Raw genomic sequence first — 23,235 nt, 5'->3', positions numbered from 1 at the left:
GGTCTTATAAAGCTATATGTTTGGTGTAGTGGTTAAGAGCAGGTGGATTCTAATCCGGAGAAATTGATTTGATTCCCCACTCCTCCACCTGAATTGCAGAGGCTTATCTGGTGAACCAGATGTGTTTCCGCACTCCTATATTCCTGCTGGATGACCTTGGGCTAGTCACAGTTCTTCGGAACTCTCTCAGTCCCACCTACCTCACAAGGTGTCTGTTGTGGGGAGAGGAAGGGAAAGGAGCTTGTAAGCCACCTTGAGTCTCCTTATAGGAGACAAAGGTGGGATATAAATCTTATTTTCAGTAAGCTGATTTTCATGAAGAAGTCACTCATAATAAACACAAAGATATCAATAAAAGAATTTTTCAGTTACACTTTCATCCTTAAGACCAAAGATTGCACAGAAGCCAAATGCAGATTTATGAATGATTGCGGAATCCAGGGTCATGCCCTTTTCCACCCTGCTTAGGTTTGCGAAACATTAGAACTGGAAAGGGGTCTGCAGCACTACGGGCTGGACCCAGCAGAATGCTCACACCAAGGGGCTAGCAATCAGATTTCAACCTTCCCAACTTCAACCAGCCTACTGTGTTTCCCAAAATCATACAACACCCTGCAAAAGCATAGAAACATCCCTCCCGTGAAGTCATCTGATGGATCCAACCCAGTGGTAGGATTCAAATCATTTAGCAACCGGTTCCGAATGGACTCAGTAATGGATTACAACCAGTTCTCTTAACTAGACAGTAATGGATTACAGCCAGTTCTCTGAACTAGACAAAAAATTAGCTACCGGTTCTACCAAATATGTTCGAATAGGCTGGATCCCACCACCGATCCAACCCCATTCCACCACATCAAATATTACTCACTGCCTACGCAATAAGCACAATTTCTACTCAAAGGAACATCTTATCCACATTGTTTCTCTTCAGCCTCTTAATGTTGAACTTGAACTCTAATACTCAAGTCAAAGTTCAGTAGATATTTCAGTCACATGTGCAAAGTGGAAATGTTCAGAGAGTTAGAATTAGCAATGCAGGTTATATAGAAATGGTTCTCATCCTGAAAACATCTTGCACCATTTCTCCAGAAGAAATCTTTCAAAGCAGGAGATTAAATCTGAGGATGGCAGAATAAAAGCATTCATTTCCATGATACATGCACTAAAATGATCAGCAACAGAACACTCAATACTGACATTTATATGTTTGAGCCATAGTATTTAAGATTCAAACTGCAATGAATTATGGACAGCACAACTTCACAATCAAACTCTCCTAAATTCAATTACTACCAGGTATTCTCTTGTGCTAAACATTCAGGGAACCACAGACACCTGACTAGAGATGCCTTCATCTTGCCCAAATGAATTAATAAATTAATAAACATATATTTTAGGACTATTGGCCAAAAGCAAGATGAAATTCCTGGCCTCACTGTATTCATGGAAGGAAGAAGAACGAATGTGAAATACATATAATGTTTTTACAGATATTGCAGGTTGTATCTAAATGTTATCTCTCATTTAATTTTTCAAAAATCAGAAAGATCCTATACATGCTGTAGGGTAGCAACTAATTTTGTTGTGAATGAATGGATCACAAGCAAATTGCCTCTGTCTACCACAGGAAAAAGGTCAGGAATGAAGGAGTCCTTGATGTCCTTGTGCCAATGCTTTGGACTCCTACAGGCCAGGGATGCTAATGTTACACAGTAATGGGGCTGGAGCGCCCTCCAGTGGCTACTGCAGGGATTTGCCAACAATTTCAAAAGATGGCCGTAATGGCAAATTAAGGCTACTTCTTTCTAAAAGATAACTTTTTGATATGCTGGGAATCTTGGTAGTAGGACCTGGATCCATCTATCCCTTCATGTCCACAATGGACCATAACCCTCCCCTAATAACTTCCATTTTGCATCTCAGGGTCAATTTTAACACACCGCCTTGTGATGTGGGTAGTCAGAAAGGTTTTCAGACAGAAGACTCAAACCAGCTGGAGGATCACGGTCCAGCTCTCTCAGGACTATGCAAGGAATATAAAAGAGCATCAAAGGCATGGTCCTTTCAGCCCCCTCCTCTCCAAAAATCATGTTTTAGGGAAGGATGACACATAGCAAATTGGAAAACATCAGAAACTTCTGATCTCTAACTTTGCTGTGTCCAATTCTTGCACAGGCACAGAAACTGGGGGCAGGGGACAGAAGTCAACTTCTACCTGAACAGCTGGCAGTCGGTTTCTAACATGTACATCCCATCAGCAGCAGGCTACGAGCATTTTTTCCAAGGCTAGGAGATCAGAGCAAAAATGCAACTGGTGGGGAATCACCTGCTTTCCCACACCAGTTCAGGAAATTGTCTCCAAGCAAAGCTGGAACTCAGCAAAAGTTCTCACTGACTCCCACTATCAGCTGAGTGTCGGATTCTGAACAAACCAGCTTGGCCTCTGTTCACATTGTGATGTCCAGAAATAGTTATAGTTGCTTTTCATAAACCTACAGGAACAAGTCGATTTCAATAATTCACCTGACAACAGATTTAAACATTAGAAGTGACAGAAATTTAACTAACCTTATTTAACAAATTTAAGCTGATAGTGAATTAACTTTGCTTCTAACTTATACTTCAGATTCCGCTCATTATGCGATTCAAATATCATTTGACACAGCTCAGTGGCAACAGCATTCAACACATTTTGTAAAAGCCACATCTGCGCTAATAAATAAAATGATGAGTGATACACAGACTGCTTAAAACTAAACATGCATACCATTTTAACAAAGCAAACAGGAAGAAAAATAAAAATGGAATCCCAGCTAGACAGATATTTTTCACTCAAGTGGAATGAAAGGAGACTTATGCTTGCTTTGAGAAGTCCCCAAAGCAAAAAGTACACACAGAATCTCTTGTACAACAGCACAGAACGGATATATCCCAATGGGCAAGTTAGATAATCTTTCAAAGCGTTGGTAATTTCTGTTATCTGCTTCTCTTGAGCCCACTAGGAAAGCAGACACAGCAAAGGGGCAGAAGAATACAAAAAAGAAAAGAAAATTTGAAGAGCAAAAGAGAGCAATTGATTAGCAGAATGAGGGAAGCAGGTGGCAATCCTTCTCTTGATTGGCAGTTGGCTCAGAATTAGACTTTTGATGAATGACGACAGAGGAGAAAGAGGCTTGGATATTAAGAGACTAGGATCACCAACCCAGCCCTATTTACTAACATACATTATTAGACTAACAAGCCCATCCACAGGTCCAGGCAGCCGGCCATAGCCATGCCACCACGCCACTTCCAAAGAGTCTTCCCCAGTGGTGGGATCCAAAAATTTTAGTAACAGGTTCCCGGGGGGGGGGGTGGGATTCAAACTGTGGCGTAGCGCCAATGGGGCTGGGCGGGGCATGACGGGGGCATGGCCGGGCATTCCAAGGGTGGGGCATTCCTGGGCGGGGCTGTGGCAAGGACGCAGCCGCTGTGCCGGTCCTTGGGCAGGAAATGAATATATGCAGGAGCAGGCTGCCATGCACGCCGGTGCACCTCCTGCTAGACTGCTTCAAGTTCTGCGTGCTACTGCTGAGAGGAGGGGCATAACTAAGGCAAAAATCACCAATTAGTAACCCCCTCTCGGCACACACAAATAATTAGTAACCTACTCTCGGGAACCTGTGAGAACCTGCTGGATCCCACCTCTGGTCTTCCCAGCAGTGCAGGGAAGCTCCAAAGGTGTGACATCTTCTCCACTGGCAAGAAGTCCCTATTGGGCTTGATAGATCTTACATGACCCAAAAGGGTAGAATGGGTCCCAATTTCAGTTTTCTTCATTGTCCAATTTCACTACAGATATAAACAATCAATACACAAGTGTTAACCATAGTGATGATAAGGCTTATAAGAATGATAATATTAGCACAAGGCATTTTTGTCCATGTCAGTGGAGGTAGAAATGATTTCTACAAATCTCCCCCTCTGATACAACTTCCTAAATGGCCTCCCACAGGCCATAACTTGGGCACTAACTTTCAATACTGAATGACAAGACTGTATTTTTTATAAAATTAATCACAGGGCATAAATACGTGGGGTGAGTGCCTGAGATTTGAAATTGTGGGTGGGTGATTGAGCTTATATTTATTTATTATTGTTTTAGGGTTTTTAGGAAGGGGTTTTATTGTGAGGTTTTGTATGGTTTTTATTGTAGCCCGCCCTGAAACCGTGGTAAAGGGTGGGGAATAAATGTAAATAATTTTTTAAAATGTTTATGAATTTAGGAAAGTTTTTTCAGCTGGCAAGGGTGCAGTTTCCCATACAAAAGGGGTTTTTTCTTAGAGTACAGAGCCCAAATCTAATAGCTAAATTTTTGTAAATATCCACAAAAGCACATTAAGGTTGGTGTATATTTGAAATTTACAAAGAGCATTTTAAATATTCAGCTCTGCAAGCCATTTTCAAGGGGCTCCACCTGCAGGCCATTCATTTTTCAACTCCATGGGCCGGAATAAAATTATTTCCTTTTCCACATGAGGCTTAAGCTCTGGGTTAAAAAATACTACCAACTGACTGCGACTTAACTCACTAACCTATGCATTACTCAGGTAAAATATCCCATCTATAATGGAATTAAAAAGCCTTTTTAAAACACTGACAGACTGAAGAATAAATTGATGCACTCTTAACTCTAAATCACCAAGCTCTTTTTTTGCCAAGAAGTGTTGACAATACCAACTTCAAGGTCGCTTTCAGCTTGCCATGTCATTAGCAAATAAAATATGGTTTAATTGAAGCAAACTCAGCAAGGAGGTGCATTATTTTAAGTGAGCACTGCAATATAACTTGAAGAATTACTAATTGCCACTCCCGTTGACAATAAAAATGGATGAAGGTGCTCGGTAACTTTTTTTTTTCCCTATGACTTTCCCGTAATTAAATATGGAAATAGATTCCATGAAGAATTAAAAGTCCCAGACTTTTAGTGCATTAATTCCAGCACTAATGGACTGTCTTTCAGGGCTGCAGCGCACAGGTAATACCCAGCATGTTCCCAGCACTGCCTAATCTATCAGTGTCAATGCTCCTAGCATGAGCGCCTAACGTGAAAAAAAAGCAGATTGGGGATTATAGCCCAGGCAGCCTCAAGTCAAAATAAGTATTAATTGCTTGCTTGTATAGAAACTGCACAAATATGAAATGTCTTCCATCCATCCACAAGACAATTATGATCCAAACCACACATTCATGCGATGCCTTAATTTACCACATACAAAAAAACCCCACTCCGCTCTCTAAACACAAACACGCACTTCAAGGTCTCTGTTTTAATCAACATAATGCTGCCATTTGTAATGGAAGCAGGCCTCTGACAATTCGTCTTTAAATATCCACTCACTATTTTGCTAGCCTATTTAGCTATGCTTTTCTTACCAGCTTCAAACTGGAACCAAGCCCTGTAAGGTCATGTGCCACGGAGAAGACTACAGTATATGTTCTTATGTTCTTAGACCCATAGCATCTTCTCCGTCCCAATATACCTGTGCATTTTTTTTCAGCCCTGTGCTGAGGTCTGAAGGAGAGCTGTTACATTACTCAGTGGTGGGATCCAAAAATTTTAGTAACAGGTTCCGATGGTGGTGGGATTCAAACTGTGGCGTAGCGCCAATGGGGCTGGGCGGGGCATGACGGGGCGTGGCCGGCATGACGAGGTGGGGCATTCCTGGGTGGGGCTGTGGCAAGGACACAGCCGCTGTCCCGGTCCTTGGGTGGGAAACGAATGCACGCAGGCGCATGCTGCCACGCACGCCGGTGCACCTCCTGCTAGACTGCTTCAAGTTCTGCGCGCTACTGCTGAGAGGCGGGGCGTAACTAAGGCAAAAATCACGTGGCAAAATCACCAATTAGTAACCCCCTCTCGGCACACACAAATAATTAGTAACCTACTCTCAGGAACCTGTGAGAACCTGCTGGATCCCACCTCTGCATTACGTCCTGTCTACTAAACCCTAGTTTGAGTGCATCTCGGGAGTCATAGTGCCGTTGAGATGGAAAGAGGCTTAAAGACATCTAATCCAATCTGTGCAGGAAATCCGCATCTTTTTCCTGCCACTTCCCACATCGAAGTAGTTATTATGTTTGCCACACACTGCTCGTTTGAAGTAGTAGCTTCAGAACATAGGAAGAGCCCTGTTGGGTCAGGCCAAGAGTCCACTAGTCCAGCATCATGTTGCTGAGTTTTTTTATAAGAAGTAGCCTGTACATTCTGTAAATAAACTAGCTGGATGTCTCTAAGTTTATTATCCAAATACAGCAACTATAGCTCTTTGGCACCTGACACTCAGAAGTCTACTGCCTCTTAAATTTAAGGCTACATTTCACTACTATGGCAAACAGCTATTAATACGACTCTTCTTTGTTAACTAGTCTAGCTCTAAGGATCATCACCTTACCCTGAGGTGATGGATTCTGTAAGTTAATTATCAGACTTGTAAAGACACACTTTTTACTCTGTCCTGAATGTACTACCAATTTCACTGAGACCGTCAAGTTTCGATAATATATTTATAAACCCCTATAATGCCTCTCTTTTTTTTCTAAACTAAAAAGCCCACCCACAGTTTCCTCACAGGAATAGTGTTGATTATTTTAGCCACCCTGTTCTGTCCCCTCCCTCTACCAGAAAACAAAATTTCAAACGCAAGCACCAACTCATTCATATGAAGGGCCTGTGATGCAGATAATAATTTTCAGTCCCTTTTCTAAGAATTAATAACATTAAAACATGCCCTTTTTACTTATGCTTCACACAAAGCTCTCATTGTCATAGAGCTATCTAATGCAACACCAAGATCTCTCTGAATATCAGCCACCAGTTCAGAAAAGGGCGATCTAAGCAAAACTCTAATAAAGTGTTTTGGGGGTCTCTCGTCACTGGAGGTGGTTTGATGTGGAACCTGGGGTGAGAAGGAGCATTTATTTATTTTTTAATTATCTCTTTATTAAATGAATTAAAATGTGTTACAACAATAGGTCATATATGTTGTACATAGATTAAAAAAATTTTGTATATGGATTGTATTACATTATCTTTATAGGAAGAAGACATGAAGAAGAAAGAGAATATATGGACACCTCTAATGCTCTTCTTTTTAAAAAAGGTGGAATCGAGATAGATAAATTTATTATTGAAGGTTATAAAGTTAATAGTATACTGTTATTCAAGTGAAGCTCTGTATGTTAATCTTCCCGTAAATATGTTTATAGGATAGGTAGGGTATCTAGGAAGAGGAGCCTTATTTAATTATTCGGCAATTATGTACTCCCATTTAGGGAGAATTAAAACTAAAAGGTATAAAAAGTCTGCCGATTGTAAGAAAGAAACATGTACAAACATGTACAACAGAAGGAGCATTTATCATCCTCTAACTGCTTTGTAGGGGGACAAATTTGAAAGATGAATCTTTCCAAAACTCTTCTAGGAATCTGCAAGTTCTGAAACAAAAAGGCAAAAGCCTAAAAGACTGACCTTCCACTTTTTAATCTTTTATATTTACCCTTTCCTTCTTTGTTACATGGACTTTATTGCATGGATTTCACAAGGATTTTTTTTTTACGTTTGATAGCATAACTATGACAAAATTATTCGTATTCTGGAAAATGGTGAAATAGCTGAAACACCAGAAATCTTGCCAAGAATACCCTGTAATGTATAACTGAACTTCAAAAATGCCAACAAGTGATTAAACAGGAAGGCAAGATCATAATTCTATCCAATCCTATCAAGTTGGAGATCATTTAATTAACTATTTTGTTGCCTATTTACCACTTGGGTTTTTCCTCTGTGGAATAATTATTTGTATCTCTTTAAAGTATGTTTGGATTTCTACCATCTTGAATAACTATATGGACATCCATAAAAGGGGCTACATAAAACCTCTCAACACTGGTTCCAGATAATTTATGAATGAACACCAGCCTCACCCCCCCCCCCCCATAGCTTGCTGTTTATTTTCCTAACCTGTAAGAATAGTCCATTGATCTGGGTACTTACCTGGATACAGAGGACCTGAGGCAAAACCTGACAACACGGTGCAGCCAGAGTTGGCTGCTCCTGAAGAAGACCAGGCAGCAGAGCCAACTCCCAGCCCTTCCCCTCCTGATGACGTGCAGGTGGAGGAGCCTGCAGATCCTCCTAGGGAACCCAGTAATGAGTCAGATGCGCATAGGAGGCAGAAGCAGACATAGCTGCTGCAGAAGCAAAGGAGGAGTGCTCGTATTGCAGCAAGATATGGGGAAATAAAAGTGTCTGCATCTGATGATTAACTCCTTGCAGAATCCCAAGCCCTTGGACAAGGCTCACTACATAAGCCTTGCTATGAGCTTGCTTCTGCCTGGCTACAAGAAGTGTGTTTCCTGTTGCCTCCGTGTGCCTGGTCCACTGTTGATTCCCAGCCTATTTACCTGATCTCCTGCGCTGTGACCTGTTGAACTGACCTGTGACTATGCCTTTGCCGGCCTTGACCCATTGGACTGTCTTCTGACTATGCTCTTGTCTTTCGCCTGTTCTGTCCTGCAAGACTGGACCTGACCACACCCTGCCTGCCTGCAGCAATCTGTTTTGTCCTCATATGCCATGCCTACCAAGCTTACCAGGGTGCCTTTGTAATGTACTGGTATATATTTGGACTTTAAGAAAGCTTCTAATATCTACTGGATGGCCTTTAACTACATTTGTTGACTTCCAAAGAACTCTAGATGTGTGACAGGGCAGGACTTATAGGTGATCAATGTTAATTCTTCAATAAGAAGTCTTACCTTGGCAACCTTCTAGATTTATTTTCTAGAGTTCCCCTGAAAAGTAGCCAAGCAGCAAAATGCATCTGCCTGGGTATCAGTAACATGCTTTTGGAAGTTTGTGCTCTCTTGCTCCAACACACATGCGATCTTTGAATGAACTGGGCAAGGAACTTCTACAACACACTCCTGTATTCATTACACACTACATAGACTGTCTCTATTGATCTTGCTTGAATTAGCAATAGCATTTGGAGGCAAAAGCATTTTGCTTTCAGTTAATAATTGCTACTTTTTCTGATACATCTTAGATGACAGTATTTTATAAGTCATCATTCTGTTACCAGATTCTTACTCTGTTAGCTCAAGATACTCCAAGGCCACTGAAAACTATAAAAACTGTTTATTCAGAGCCAAATAGTACTTTATGTAATTCATAGAGAGTTAATGATCCATCTCTTCACTCATCTAGATTTTTTTCCAATATGGAAAAAGTTACTCTTTCAAAGTTTAAACCTTTTATTTTTCTATCCCTGTAATAATAATAAGCTACTATGAATAAAGCAAAAGTGTGGTATACCTTATAAAACCGGAGTCCAGCAATGCAATATCATGACTCTGCTGCCCCCTAGTGCACCAACTGAAAAAGCTTACAAGGAGTAACTGCTGAGTTCCATGGAATGCTGGTTTTTGTTACTATTTAGTTTAGTTTTCTGAAAACTATACATTGTTTTCCATTAAGAGAGATCGAACATTATCAGGATTATCTGTAGTTGACAAAGTACTTACTAATAAGAAACCTGGCAAGTAGTTTCAACTAATGCCCCTTTCACATATGCAGAATAATGAACTTTCAATCCACTTTCAATGCACTTTGCCGCTAGATTTTACTGTGCAAACAATTGTGAATGTGGACTGAAGGTGCATTATTCCGCATGTGCAGAAGGGGCCCAAGAGCAGTAAATCTGGATGTAGAAAAACACCATTGGAAAAGAAGTCAGATCAAATGCTATTCTGGATTACCCGAGTGAAATGGAAAGCTGATGACAACTGGCTTATAACAGGATGAAGCATCAACTGCATCACTGTTCATGTTTTCCTTATTGTTGCTTTTGTTCTATATCAAAATAATTTATGTTTGAGCGAGAAGGCAACTAAGGATGGTACAGAGGGTTTGACACTTTATGAATAAACCCTATGCCTGCCAACAATGTTTGTGAGGTTAGCAACCAGAAAGACACAAAAACCCACATGCAGGAAATCTGCAAAAATCTGCAAAAAGCAGACATAGGCCAGTCATTTTTTTAAGATCATTCCAGGGATGCTTATGGAGTCCAGATATGGTAAATTCCCGCTTCCACGGTTTGGGGAATCCACATGAAAAGAAGTTCAAACTAATACAGACTGTATGATGTCAAAAAGCTCTGATTCTCCTGTGGTTGTATTTTTGAAAAGAACATGGGTTTTTTTGCACAAAAAAGATTCATTTTATTTGTTTTGTAAGTGCAGACTAGCATAATTGTATGCTTTCCCCAAAATTAAAATAAAAAAACCCTTCAAAACAAGCACTTTGATTGCTGAATACAACTTTTAAATTATGCTTTTTAAGCATACAAGCTATTTGTTTATTTGTTTGTTCATTGAGGGGGTTAGAAGTTGTTTTTTTTAATGTAGTTCCCTTTCATTTCCACGGAAAAGCAGCAAAATATTTTTCAGGGAAGCTATTTAATATTTAAAAGCTCAAAGGAAAAAAATGAAGTTTTCCTTGCACGAATGCTGTTATCTACTTCCTAAAATTCCCCTTTGTTATCAAAAGTAAAACAAAAACACAGAGCAGAGTGGAAATGAGGGAACCAACTAATTACAAGCACTTGCTTTTCCTCCCCCAAATTCTCTGTTATGTTCAAAGAATTTTTATACCAGAGCATGGAGAAAACACTGGGGAGTCTCCTTTGCACTGAGGATTGGATAAAACAAGGAAAAAGCAGAGAGGCCTTTCTGAGCTTCTCCTTGCCCTATGCCCATCTGTTTACTAGGTGAAATCATCACTTTCACAGTCTGAGCTTTACATAGTTTAGTCACAGAAATCCAAGACTTTATGTACTGAAACCCCACATACAGAAAATAGTGTTCTATTAAATACTTGTATTCAGAGAAGCTACTCTGGAAAAAAAAAAACCTCACACATTATGCTGTGACGTGGTCAAAAAAGTGTTTCTGTTGCCCTATTTAACATTCCAGAGAAACATCCCAGGGAACCTCAGATTGTCTGATGGGCCTGGGCTAGCACCAACCAGAAGCCAAACACAGTTACAGAAGGGGTTGTAGACTACCTTTCTTCGCCATGTGGTAGCTCCTCACACTCACCAGGTTTTTAAGCATTCAGACATATGGCCTCCTACCTGCCTTTAGAAGGGATTGAACAATCATCTTTTGTATGAACAGTTACACTTCAAAAGGCCTCATTAAGAACATAAGGAAGAGCCTGCTGGATCAGACCAGAGTCTATCTAGTCCAGCACTCTGCTACTCACAGTGGCCCACCAGGTGCCTTTGGAAGTTCACATGCAGGATGTGAAAGCAATGTCCATCTGCTGCACCTGGTATGCTAAGGCATTTGCAATCTCAGAGCAAAGAGGATCAAGATTGGTAGCCATAGATCGACTTCTCACTCACGACTTCTCATTCACTCATTCATGACTATGTAACTCATTCAGACGGACCTTAAGTTTCGGTCTTCTTCTGTTTCATTGAGTCATGTGTTAGAACAACCAGCTAGGGAATCTATAGAAATAAATACAATGGCCACTTCTCTCCAGAAGCTCAGCATGTTGCTTGGTCTCTGCATTGTCAGTCTTACACAAATTCATCATTAAGGACCACTTCTTTAAACAAAGATTACACAAGAGAGCTGTTTCCCTAATCCCTTCCAACCTGTTTTTGAAACAAGGTGCAGAACGAGGGGAGATAAAGGTCAAAATCACACAGAGGAGAACATCGACCATGGATGCACTAAAATTGTTCTGAAGATTCCTGCTGAATACCGTGACCCAAATTCAGAAGTTCATACAAAGGAGTGAGGCTGAGGCAGCTATGTGTTTACATATGCTGTGGAGACCTCCCTTATGAAGCTACCCACAGGATTTAATCCCCGGAGCAGACTGATTAATCTTTTGATGGATGGGGTTCCCATGCTCAGCTGAAGAGTCAATGGGGGACAAAGATTTCAATAGAGTTGGGCCATTCTTCAGCAAATTGTTTTGGTCAATACACCCAGCCATAGGTTGAGGTCCAAGTATGGAGAGACAAGCAGGTAACAGAAAGGTTTACAGAACAAGTGAAGATGCAATAGGATAGGAGCAGAACAATAAATGGAGGTTACTAACTACAATTGTGAGTGCTTTGTTGTATAGGAAATTCTAAAAACACTGGGAAACCTTATATATGGACAATAGCAATGACAAAAGAACATACTTCTTCACACTACACACACACTACATACTTGCTGTTCGAGAATATAGTACTGGCCAATAGATTAGAAGCCAAATTTATGAAGCCATGCTGGCTGCATGGGGCCGCCATGCTGAGAGGTATGAGCAGGCATAGGCTTTGCCTTCACATCCCTATAGTAAATCTTCTAAAGGATCTGGTAACATGATTTCAGACTTGGCAAATCATTGGTCTGAAACAGGAGGGCTCTTCTTGCTTGAGAAGAGATGGAAGAATGAGCCAGTAACTCTCCAGGAGAGCCAGTGTGGTGTAAGGGTGAAGGGCAGTAGACTTTGATCTGGAGAACCAGGTTTGATTCCATACTCCGCATGAACAGTGGGCTCTTATCTGGTTAACTGGATTTGTTTCCTCACTCCTCCACATGAATCCTGCTGGGTGACCTTGGACTAGTCACAGTACTCTCAAAACTCTCTCTGTCCCACCTACATGACAGATGTCTGTTGTGGGGAGAGGAAGGGAAGGAGTTTGTAAGCAGCTTTAAGAGTCCTTACGATTGAGAATAGCGGGATCTTCCTCTGCAGAAACAACAATAGCTTGTTGCCCTCCCCAATTCAAGTTTGCCAAATATGACGATGCCATATTTCATGCTGTTGCACAGAAGTAGGACGGTCACCCTTACCTTCAGTGCTAAATAGCACCACAGTGGATCACAGGAAACATGCCATACCAACACAAGTTAGTTAAGAACCTAACATTTGTTTTGCACAGAAGTGAATCTCAGTGAAAATTACTTACTGGGTCTTCCTGATAGTATGCTGGACCCAAAGTATTGTCTTTCTCAGGGGGCTTATGCTTGACAAGAGTACCATCCTCACTCTCTTCATAACCAAATGTCTGCCCTCGGTATGGAATAGAGGGAGCATCTGTCTTTCGGAACAGTTTCAGGTTGCTGGCAACTTTCTGCAAAAACCAAAGCAAGATCATCTACGTTATAGTTGAAGCACACATATCTAACATTGGGAAGGTATTGCATTGGGAAACCCAAGGTTATCTTCTGCCGTGAAACTGCTGGATAGGCTAGCCGCGCAGTGGTGGCGAACCTTTGGCACTCCAGATGTTATGGACTACAATTCCCATCAGCCCCTTCCAGCATGGCCAATCGGAAGAGGCTGATGGGAATTGTAGTCCATAACATCTGGAGTGCCAAAGGTTCGCCACCACGGGGCTAGCAACATTCTCTAAACCTGACATACTTCAAAGGGTTGTAGTTATGATAAAATGGAGAAAGGAATAAGAATGTACACTACTTTGATGCCCATGGAAGCAGGGTGGGTTCAAAATGTACTTAACACATTTGATTGAATGTAGTTATGAAGTCTAATATGTGAATAGAGAGACCAGAATCTCCCACCATGAGTGTACCACAAGCAAAGATAAAAGCAGTTTTGGAATGAAATATTTTAGTGGGAAACTGGGGTGAGGGGAAAATGTCCCTCTTGTTCATGCTGTTTGGTCTCCCACTTAAAAATCACAGTTTCAGTTATTGTGGTCAGTTTAAGAAACGTTACGGGTAGTTCCATGATTATGATCTATTATTTACTCAAGAGCAACCTCAGAAGGATGGAAGGCTGAGTCAACCAACCAACTCGCATTGGAATGGAACCATTGGGATGAAACCAAATCCCATTGGGATGGAACCACTGGGATGAAACCAACTCCCATTGGGATGGAAGTCAAGTTGGGAGCAGAGCTTTGACTGAAGTACTGTAGCTTACCACTCTGCACCATGGTGCTCCTTAAAACCGTTTTGCTATTTTGCTAGGAAATCATTGACGGATTCCACATAGGCCAAAAACAGCGATGTGAAAATGGTGGGAAAGGGTTTAAAACGGTGTAAAAGGGTTTATTTTCACACCGTTTTCACACCACTGTTTTTGGCCCGTGCGAAATCCGCCATAGTAAGAACTGGAACCTAATGAGTACAGCAGCAGCAACATATACAATCATGGTAGCTGGGACTGGAGTGCTAACCATCCTCTGTAAGGGGAAGGCTCAAAGACAGTAGAAGGAAAGGGGCAGGAGCAAGGATCCCAAAAGGCTGGTCAGTGGTCACAGAGATATTTCACAATTTTTTCTTTCCAGGTATACTGTGCCATTTATAACTACAGGTAACATATATTGGTATGATTTTCACAGTCCACAAGAAAAGAATACCATTGTAAACCCATAACAAGTACAATTCTCATGAAGACATACCTGAACCTCAGGTACTTTAGATGGCTGTTTCATCTTACTTTGGATTTCCACACCCACTGGAGCAACTTGGAAATAGGCTCCAGGACCTGGAGCATCAGTGTGGATCTCTTTGAAACGTTTCTCTTTGTATTGGAGGCTTTGACCACCTCTAACAATTTTCTGAGAAGAAAATGTGAAGGAAATAGCTGCAAATGAGATCATCATATAGATTTCAAGTACGTTAGATTGCTGTAGTAAAAACAGACGAACGAAAATCCAACAGATCAAAGACCAACCACGTATATTTTAATACTCAATACTCAACTGTCTCTAAGAGGTACGTTAGAAACAGCTACAGTGACAGTTAAGATTACACAGTGAGCCCAGATTAACACTGAGGGTAGAAATTTTTAAAACCTAGCCATAAAGATACATGTGGAACACCATCATCAAGTAGTCCTCACTAATCACTTTACAATCCCACTGCAGCACATGCTGTAGGTTAGGGATGGCCAACCTATGGTGCTGCGGATGTTCATGGACTACAATTCCCATCAGCCCCTGCCAGCATGGCCAACTGACCACGCTGGCAGGGGCTGATGGGAATTTTAGTCCATGAACATCTGGAGCACCATAGGTTGTCCACCCCTGCTGTAGGTAAACCTGTGAAAATGTTACCCCAGGTAGGCAGTTTCCACTTTAATTGTGGGAATCAGCTGCCGAGACAGAGCAATATCGGGTAACTGGGATCAATAATCCGTGTATACCAGGATAACCCTGGTTGGAAATTCTAAAATGAACAGGCAGTTGTTCAATTAACAAACTGTGAGTGCACGTCTGGTCCTGTCCTGTACATTGTACCTGCATCCGGAGCTGTACGCTTCTTCCTCCTAGCTGGCACTACCTTAGGCCAAGAGCTAGAGGATGAATTAGTCTCTGTGTTTCCCTGGACTGCAAGGTTTCCTAGCTCTCCATGAACCGCACCAGCCTGAATCCTCCTCGGCCTTTTTGGATTCTGCCCTTATAAGGGGTTGCACTTCTCCTCTCCCACTCCCAGCCTACCAGATCCCTGCCCCAGACTTCCTGGTTTTCCTTCAGCCCTCCCCACACTTTTCTAGGGGAGATCAGTTCTGGCTCTCCCCTGTCTTGTAATATTGCCTCCAAAGCTGCTTAGCCATGCCCCTTTTTCCTTGCCAAGTCCCACCCCAGGTCACCTTCTGCCCAGGTGGGGCTGGTGTGTTTTCCTTCTCTTCCACCCAGGCTTCTTGGAAGCAGTCTTTCCTGAAGGTGGGGCAGTCCTGGCCATCTGCCTCCGCCTTGTCCTCTGCTGCTGAGGCCCAAGTCTCCTTCCTCTCTGGTTTGGCCTGCTCATTCCCTCTCCTTCTTGTTGCAGCTGCCGCTGCCCCCGCAGACATTTGCCCTGCACCCAGACTCTGAGCTTCTCCCTAGTCTCCTGGTAAGGCCTCTGCATTCTGGGCTAGCCATGACTTGTCGCGGCAGTGACAGGTGGGCTGTCCAGCTCCAAGGACCTCTCCCCTGCCCCAGATGCCGCCTCCATGTCCTGGCTGATTGCAGCTCGTTGAAGCAGCAGCAGGTGGACCTCTTCCCCACCCACAACGCGACCTCTGCATCCTGGGCTGATTGAACCTTCTCAGTGCAGCAGTAGGTGGGCTCCTGGGAGGGACCTCTACCTCCCCACAAATGCAGCCTCCACGTCCTGGGCTGCTGTGGCCTGGGGCACAAACTGTGTTTTATTAATAATAATTACTGAAAACAAGGAATATATTTTAGGAAATGATCACACCCATGCAAAGCATACAAGGAATAAGAGAAAAAGGGTGGAAGCTGGATAGGGTTTCATGGGTGGGTGACAGTGGTGGGATCCAAAAATGTTAGTAACAGGTTTCCATGGTGGTGGGATTCAAACTGTGGCGTAGCGCCAATGGGGCTGGGCGGGGCATGACGGGGGCGTGGCCGGGCGTTCTGGGAGTGGGGCATTCCTGGGCAGGGCTGTGGCAAGGATGCAGCCATTGCACCGGTCCTTGGGCGAGAAACTAATGCACGCAGGCGCAGGCTGCCACACACACCGGTGCACCCCCTGCTAGATTGCTTCAAGTTCTGTGCGCTACTGCTGAGAGGAGGGGCGTAACTAAGGCAAAAAATGTAGTAAATGCCACCCCAGCAGCACTGGTGGTAGAACGTTCCGGCAATACCAACGAACTCTACGGCTCACTTCTGGTCGCGCATCACCGCGACTCCCCACTCCTCAACCTCCCGCAGTATGAGTCACGGGTCATGAACTATCTGGCTCAGTCACCAGGCGTCCCAGACAAAGGGACAATGATCTGCCCCCAGGTGAGGATTAGGCCCAGACGCTTACGCTTCTTCTCGCGCATCGTAGGGCAGCCAGGGTGAGATCATGTATCACATGATGATCTCCCCGCTTCTCCTCGCCTTCCTCCTTCCGACTCTCTCCCATCCCTACTACACGCCTTCATTAGGAATCATCATAATAAAAGGTGCCAGGAACCAGCATCGCTGGAGATTCGCTTAGGAACACGGACCTCCTCGCGCTTCCCGCTGCTGGCTTATCTCCACCAGATAAAGTTATTCTCCTGCCTCGCCTTCGTTTCTTGGCGCTGACCACGTGGGTCGATTACAAGCTGGTGCCGAAAACCCGAATCTCGAACCTCCACCCTGCTCACCGTCAGCTTCGGGGAAAGGGGTCAGCGATAATAAGTCCGTATGGATCGGCGCATCCAGGGACCACCGCTGCATGCATCGCTTCGTCCTCTGATCAGCGCTGTCCAGAGAACATCGCCAGCCCTAGACACTCTTCTCGTCCGGACGGAACACCGGGTGAGTATGGGAGCTTGCAAAGCATGGGCTTATGACAAGCTAACGCTGGACTTAACTGAAAGCTGCTAGCGTAAATGCGGCAGGGTCCCCGTGAAGAGAAGGGAGCTGGGCGCTAAATTGGTTGAGGAGATTGAAGCTCAATGTCCATGGTAACCCAGAGGGGGACATTGGAATCTTAAGCGACTGGGAAAACATCGGCTTATACTCTTCGCACAGAGCCTCGCGCGCCGATGTCACTGCTACTGACGCGGAGACAATGTTATGTCGCCATCAGCCTGCAGACCTATGGCTCCCTTGCTGTAGGCCGCCCTCCTTTCGATCTTTCACCTCTTCAATTTCAACCCCGAATTTTCTCTATCCGCTAAATTGGACGCTTCGTCCTCCTTCTGCCCCCCCCCTTGCTCCTCCTCGCTTCATTTCTTTAAATTCCTCCCGCTCAGTCCGCCCTCCCCTTGCTCCGCCTTCATTTTCCTCCTCGAAGCCATCAAGACCTCCGCCAGCGCCAGCTGGTAATGGCATGCTGGTTTCAAATCCGCAGAGCCGTATTAGCCACGATCTGCAAGGAAAGAAACCCTGACGGAAGACGATGCTCGATATTCTCGATTGTGCCCCGGCCCATTTCACGGACAACCGAGGGGGAGGATGGCATTGTTCGGCTGGTTGTCGAAAATCGCCCCTTAAGCTATAAACATCCTCACTGGAGTCTCCGGGGCAAGAAAGCGATGCGAGACGTGAGGGAATCACTGTAGCCCCTACGCGGAGAGGCATGCTAGGAGGCAATCGCGAGGAATCACTTAATGGTTCCGGACCACTGGAAGACCAACCTTCCGCGATGCTCCTGAGCCCTGCACAATTTGGGATCTGGGAGAGCGAAGTTCCGCCAGCAATGCTTTAGCAGGGCAGTCGGGCCTCGGGCGGGCGCCATACACCGCCAGCTACATTGCTTTACTGGGCTTCGATGCCTTCAGTAACCCCTAACAATCAGATTGTCCTGCCGTGGCCACCCTTACGGGTCGCCTTTCTGAATGCGCCTACAAGGCATGCTTTTGAAAAGTCCCCAATACCGACAGCCAACCCAAAAGTTTTTCTAGCACCCGGCAGAAGCCTTCAAGAGCCCTATGCTGAGTTTGTGAACAGGCTCCAGGAGGCCCCTCAAGAGTGCAGGTTGACAACGAAGGAGGCCCAGGGCTAACTCCTACGCTTTGCCAAGGAGAACGCCTCCGCTGGAGTGTCCGCAAAGCGATCACAGGCTCTAGGAAGGAACCCCGAAATGGCCGACATGCCTGCTAAAGCTTTGCCAGGATATCGGGTCTTTCGCTTCCATCAAGCCAGCCTTCTAGCCGCCACCCTCTCCGCTGCCATGATGAGCCAGCCCCCCCGACGACGAAGTGTTCCCTCTTCAATTGCGGCAAGCCAGGACATTCTCCGGAGGAATTGTAGGCTGCCCGGGCGGGGCCTACAACTCCTGACGGAGGAGGGTCTCTCCCCAGAGGGCTAAGACCCCCAGGAAAGTCTAAGACCGGCGCTCCCAATGCCCGCCACGGCTGGGGAGGCCCGCCACCGGCATCCTCCCCAGCCCGGAACCAAGATCCGGCACCTCAAACTCCTTCCCCCGGAGCTCCCCCATGAGATCTTCGCGTGCCCCAGCTCAGTATATAGTGATCCCATCCCCACGGAGACCATTGGGCTGGTCTTTCCAGCTTGCTCCCCCCCCCATGTGCCTATACTTCCTGCTCTGCTAACCCCTTTCTACTTCCAAAGTCACCATGCCTCCGCCAGTGCCCCAGAATGGCACGCATTTCAAAATCTCTGCAGAGTCCACAGTCACCTGAATTGCAACAGAAAGAAATGCTGGACGGAGGAGGACTACCGCTTTGAACTCTTCCCTCAGAATGCCCCATAGCCAATCTACAGGACAATGAGGCATGGAAAGGGGAAGATGCTCGCACAATGGCCTTAAGCCAAAAGTCCTTTGCGAAGAAGAAGCCCCTTTGGCCCTCTCTCCAGCTGCAAGGTTCAAACCAGATCTCATAGCCTTCTGAGCCTGTGCAAAGCCCTAAGCTCAAAGCTCCCAGCGGCAGCAAAATCAAGCCAGCAGTACCTCAGGAGAGAGCAAGATCTCAAATCAGAGTTGCAATCCCTCCTCGCTACTTTATATGTGCTCTGTATGCCTATGTATGTTCTGTATGTCTTGCCCCCTTTCAAGAGACCCCTAAAGTTCTCCCCCTCATAAGAGTGGGATTTTTCCATTACTTCTAAGCTATGCTCTTGTGCTTCATCAATTAAAGTTTTTCTCCTTTCTGATTATGTGTGCCAATGCCTTGAAAGTGCTTTCGGCCCATTACAGCATCTCGCTTCTTTAAACGGACACAGCTTCAAGTGCGTGCTCCCTAGGATACCGATGGGACCTGCTTCAAGTCCGTACCTCCATCTTGTAGTTTAAACCTTCTTCAAAACTCTTCTTCGAACTCCTCTCCTCGAGAACCTTTTCCTTCGGCCCATCTAAGCCTCTCGGGCAATTCCCTGCCTTGTGTCTCTTAACTTTGAATGTTGCGTGCTTTATCGTTGTCGGAATGGGCCAATCCTGCTCTTAAGGAAAGCTGGGCTTTCAAACAAACGAAAGAAAGGGGAGTAGTTCCCCCCTATCGACCCAATCAAGGTCTCATCCAGCAGACCATAAATCAAGGTCTCATCCAGCAGACCATATCCAAAGTATCGTTCTCTATCAATCATTCAAAAATTGCTCGCCCCACCCCTCCCACTCAGGGTCTCCAGGGTCCTCTATTATTGTCATCTACTAACCCAGCCAGCGCGCAAGAAACCCCTGGGGGAAAAGCGTTGCTTTGTTTTTTCTTCCCATACAGGAGTCCAGTTTCCCCGCCATGCCAGGCCAGCCCCATCCCAGAGATGGAGCGGGCCTCCCTGGAGGATCCAACCCAGCCGCCTCTCTGTTGAGAGGGCCCTCATTGCCCCCGCTAAGCAGCTCTGGGCCGAGATGGGAGGGATCTCTCTGGAGCCAGCATACACCCATTCTTCCTCGCTGGGAGACCCAGCCCCTCACCACTGGGGCTGGGCCACCCCCGGGAACGGGCAGCCTCCGGGCCAGCTATGGCTCAGAGTTTGATACTGTGTGTCACTGCCCCTCATCCACAGTCGCCTTTCTCCCTCTCTGTCTGCCCCCCCCTGGCTGAAACTTGGAATTGCAGCCAGGAACATTCCTGCTAGATTCACCCCTGGAACTCTCCGCTGCTTTCAGCCGCTTGATTTCATTGCTTGGAACACGCTTCTCTTCATTAACCTTTTGCTCCTTCGCGTGAGAACCACTCGAACCTGCAATGCTAAAGACTTATCAGTAGCTTCCTCCCTTTACGCTCTTGAGAAACTCCATGGACTCTAACGCCATCGCTTCTGTAGCTTTGGTAGTCAAAACAGCAAGAGCCATGTATTGGGACAATTATGCAACCACGGGTTGCCTTCCTTCCCGCATTAATCATCATCCAGCCTATGTATCGCTTAGCCAAATGCTGTTTTATTGCTTACTGTGAAACCAACTATTGCCTGAAAGTTATTAGCATGCCTTAATTTTAGAAGTTATGTTATTTGTTGTTGCTGCATTTCCGCTTCGTGTCTCGCCGGAACTCTCTGCCACCGCTTCACCATCGCTTCTGCCTCAGGCTTTCACCTCCCGAAGCGCTTCCAAGCACAGCCGCTTTAATTCTCTCGACTTCTTGCCGGAGTTTACGCGCCATGCTCTTAACCAAGGCGGAGTGTGTTTCCCTCGCAACTTCCCTTGTGGGAGTCCCCGGACTTGTTCTTCCTGTAAACACCAAGACTATTGGGCCGGCTGGCCTGTGCCCTTAAGCGAAGTCCATCAACTCCACTTCCATTGCTCTGATGCCCTGGCCTCCGAAAGCAGCAGGAACTTCACGTTTAGCGACTTCTAGATTATCGCGTCGCCATTGATTGTTTGTTGTTATTGCATCACCAGGGTTGTGAGAATGTACATAATATGTGTTGCTTTTTTAATCTCTCTGATAATTCCCAGTTGATTCATATATATGAAAGTGCGTGCGAGTTGCAAGAAATTGTATCCAATCTTGAAATACCATGTATTGCTCCCATTGGTGGTCAGCCCTCTGGAGCTGGCTGCCGGAGGATGGTTGAGTGCTACTGTGCAGCTCTGCATTGGTTTAATTGTATGCCTCGCTATCGATCTTTGTTTCTGCCTTCAGTGTGTGTCTAATACGTTGCCTGTAACGCGGTGTAAGAAGCCCCTCGAATTTCCCTTTACCCCGCAACCAAGTTCTAATGTTACACAAGCAGCTCGGTCAGCTTGACCAGATGGCGGAGGAGACAAGCGCCCCTTTTAAATCACCCCTAGGGCATTTCGGGTCCCCCCTTCTAAAATGTAAAAAAGCGAGGAGATGTAGTAATGCACTGCTGGACCCAGCAGCACCATGGTAGAACGCTGGCACACCAACGACCTACGGCCTTCTGGTTTCGCATCTCCCGGGCTAACTTCAATCACCTCAACCTCCCGTATGGAGTCACGGGTCATGAACTATCTGGCTCAGCCACCAGGCGCCCCAGACAAAGGGACAATGATCTGTCTCCCAGGTGAGATTAGCCCAGACGCTACGCCTTCTCCGCGACGTAGCAGCCAGGGTGAGATCATGCATCACATGATGATCTCACCCCGCCTCTCCCGCCTCTCGACTCTCCCATCCCTACTCTCTACACTCATTAGAATCAATAATATAATGTGGTGCCAGGAACCAGCACGCGGGAGATTCGCTAGGAACACGGACCTCCGCGCTCCCGCTGCTGGCGATCTCCACCAGATGTTATCTCCGCGTCTCGTCTCGTTCTTGCGCTGACCACGTGGGTCGACTACAAAAAATCATGTGGCAAAGTCACCAATTAGTAACCCCCTCTCGGCACACACAAATAATTAGTAACCTACTCTCAGGAACCTGTGAGAACCTGCTGGATCCCACCTCTGGTGGGTGATAGTTACCAGTCTTGAAGGTAAAGCAGCACTGAAGAGGAACATGACCAGCATTTCCAAGAGCAAAAGGAAGAACCCTCATGCAAACAGGGGTATGCATACAAATCCCGAACGCACACACTATGAATGGCCAAAGGACTAATATTTACACTACAAAATGGGTCCTGAGGAAGTACGAGTTAAACTGGCAGGAAAGTCAGAGACAAAGAATTGATTGCTTTTCTGAGATAGGAGAGGCTTGATGAATTGTAAGAGAATGCCTTGACTATTCTATTAATACCAACTGACTGCTGGAATGGCTGTAGATAGGATAATAAATGGTCTGCTCAGAGTGTTGATTAAATCACCTAAGGGTGACATAATGGAGATTAGCTAGTAGTTACTGACCAGTCAGGCACACCTTAGGGCCAGGGGGAAAGTTCAGCTGCCAACTGCCTTCCTGCCCAGGCTTGACACACAAAGTGGAGCCTAAACTTCTCCGAAAGGCATCCATTTTGTGTGGAGTGGTATCTTGCTCTTCAGCCAGTATTTGGTTCCCATGCCTTTATGGCACCCTTTAGCTGAAGGAGATGTCTGCCTGGTTACAGAAAGGCTAGTAATTCCTGGACAGCGTTTTCTGCTAGATCATTAAAAATAATTTAACAAAACCAACAGAAAAATCCCCTATTGATTAAGACCAAAAGTCACTGCTAGATTTTGAATTTCCTCAGGGTTTCACCACAGATCTACACTTTAAAACTACCTCAGGGTGTAATCTCAGATGCCAGTAATAGAAGAAGTACAATGTGTCTTTTTTGTATGTGAACTTTACAGCTTCGCCAAGCTATCTCAGCTCTGCGTCCCCTTTGCGCTATCAAAGGTATAGGCAGAGGTATTTCTGGTCTTTACCAGCATGGACTGTAC

The 23,235-nt window shown here is 45.1% G+C and overlaps 1 protein-coding gene across 1 annotated transcript in view; it reads right to left on the bottom strand.

The window, feature by feature from the left end:
* STPG2 (sperm tail PG-rich repeat containing 2) overlaps nucleotides 1-23,235 on the bottom strand; it is a 255,436-nt gene that overhangs the window by 221,543 nt on the left and 10,658 nt on the right. The window contains exons 3-4 of the mRNA XM_048508808.1: nucleotides 14,487-14,645; nucleotides 13,026-13,190 (exon numbers count right to left, since the gene is read on the bottom strand). Coding sequence (XP_048364765.1) covers nucleotides 13,026-13,190; nucleotides 14,487-14,645 — 324 coding nt within the window. The remainder of the gene's footprint in view (nucleotides 1-13,025; nucleotides 13,191-14,486; nucleotides 14,646-23,235) is intronic.

This window comes from Sphaerodactylus townsendi, linkage group LG10 (assembly GCF_021028975.2).
Source record: "Sphaerodactylus townsendi isolate TG3544 linkage group LG10, MPM_Stown_v2.3, whole genome shotgun sequence".
Taxonomy (NCBI): domain Eukaryota; kingdom Metazoa; phylum Chordata; class Lepidosauria; order Squamata; family Sphaerodactylidae; genus Sphaerodactylus; species Sphaerodactylus townsendi.
The sequence above is the reverse complement of the archived record's forward strand: the minus strand, read 5'-3'. Positions and strand labels throughout refer to the sequence as shown.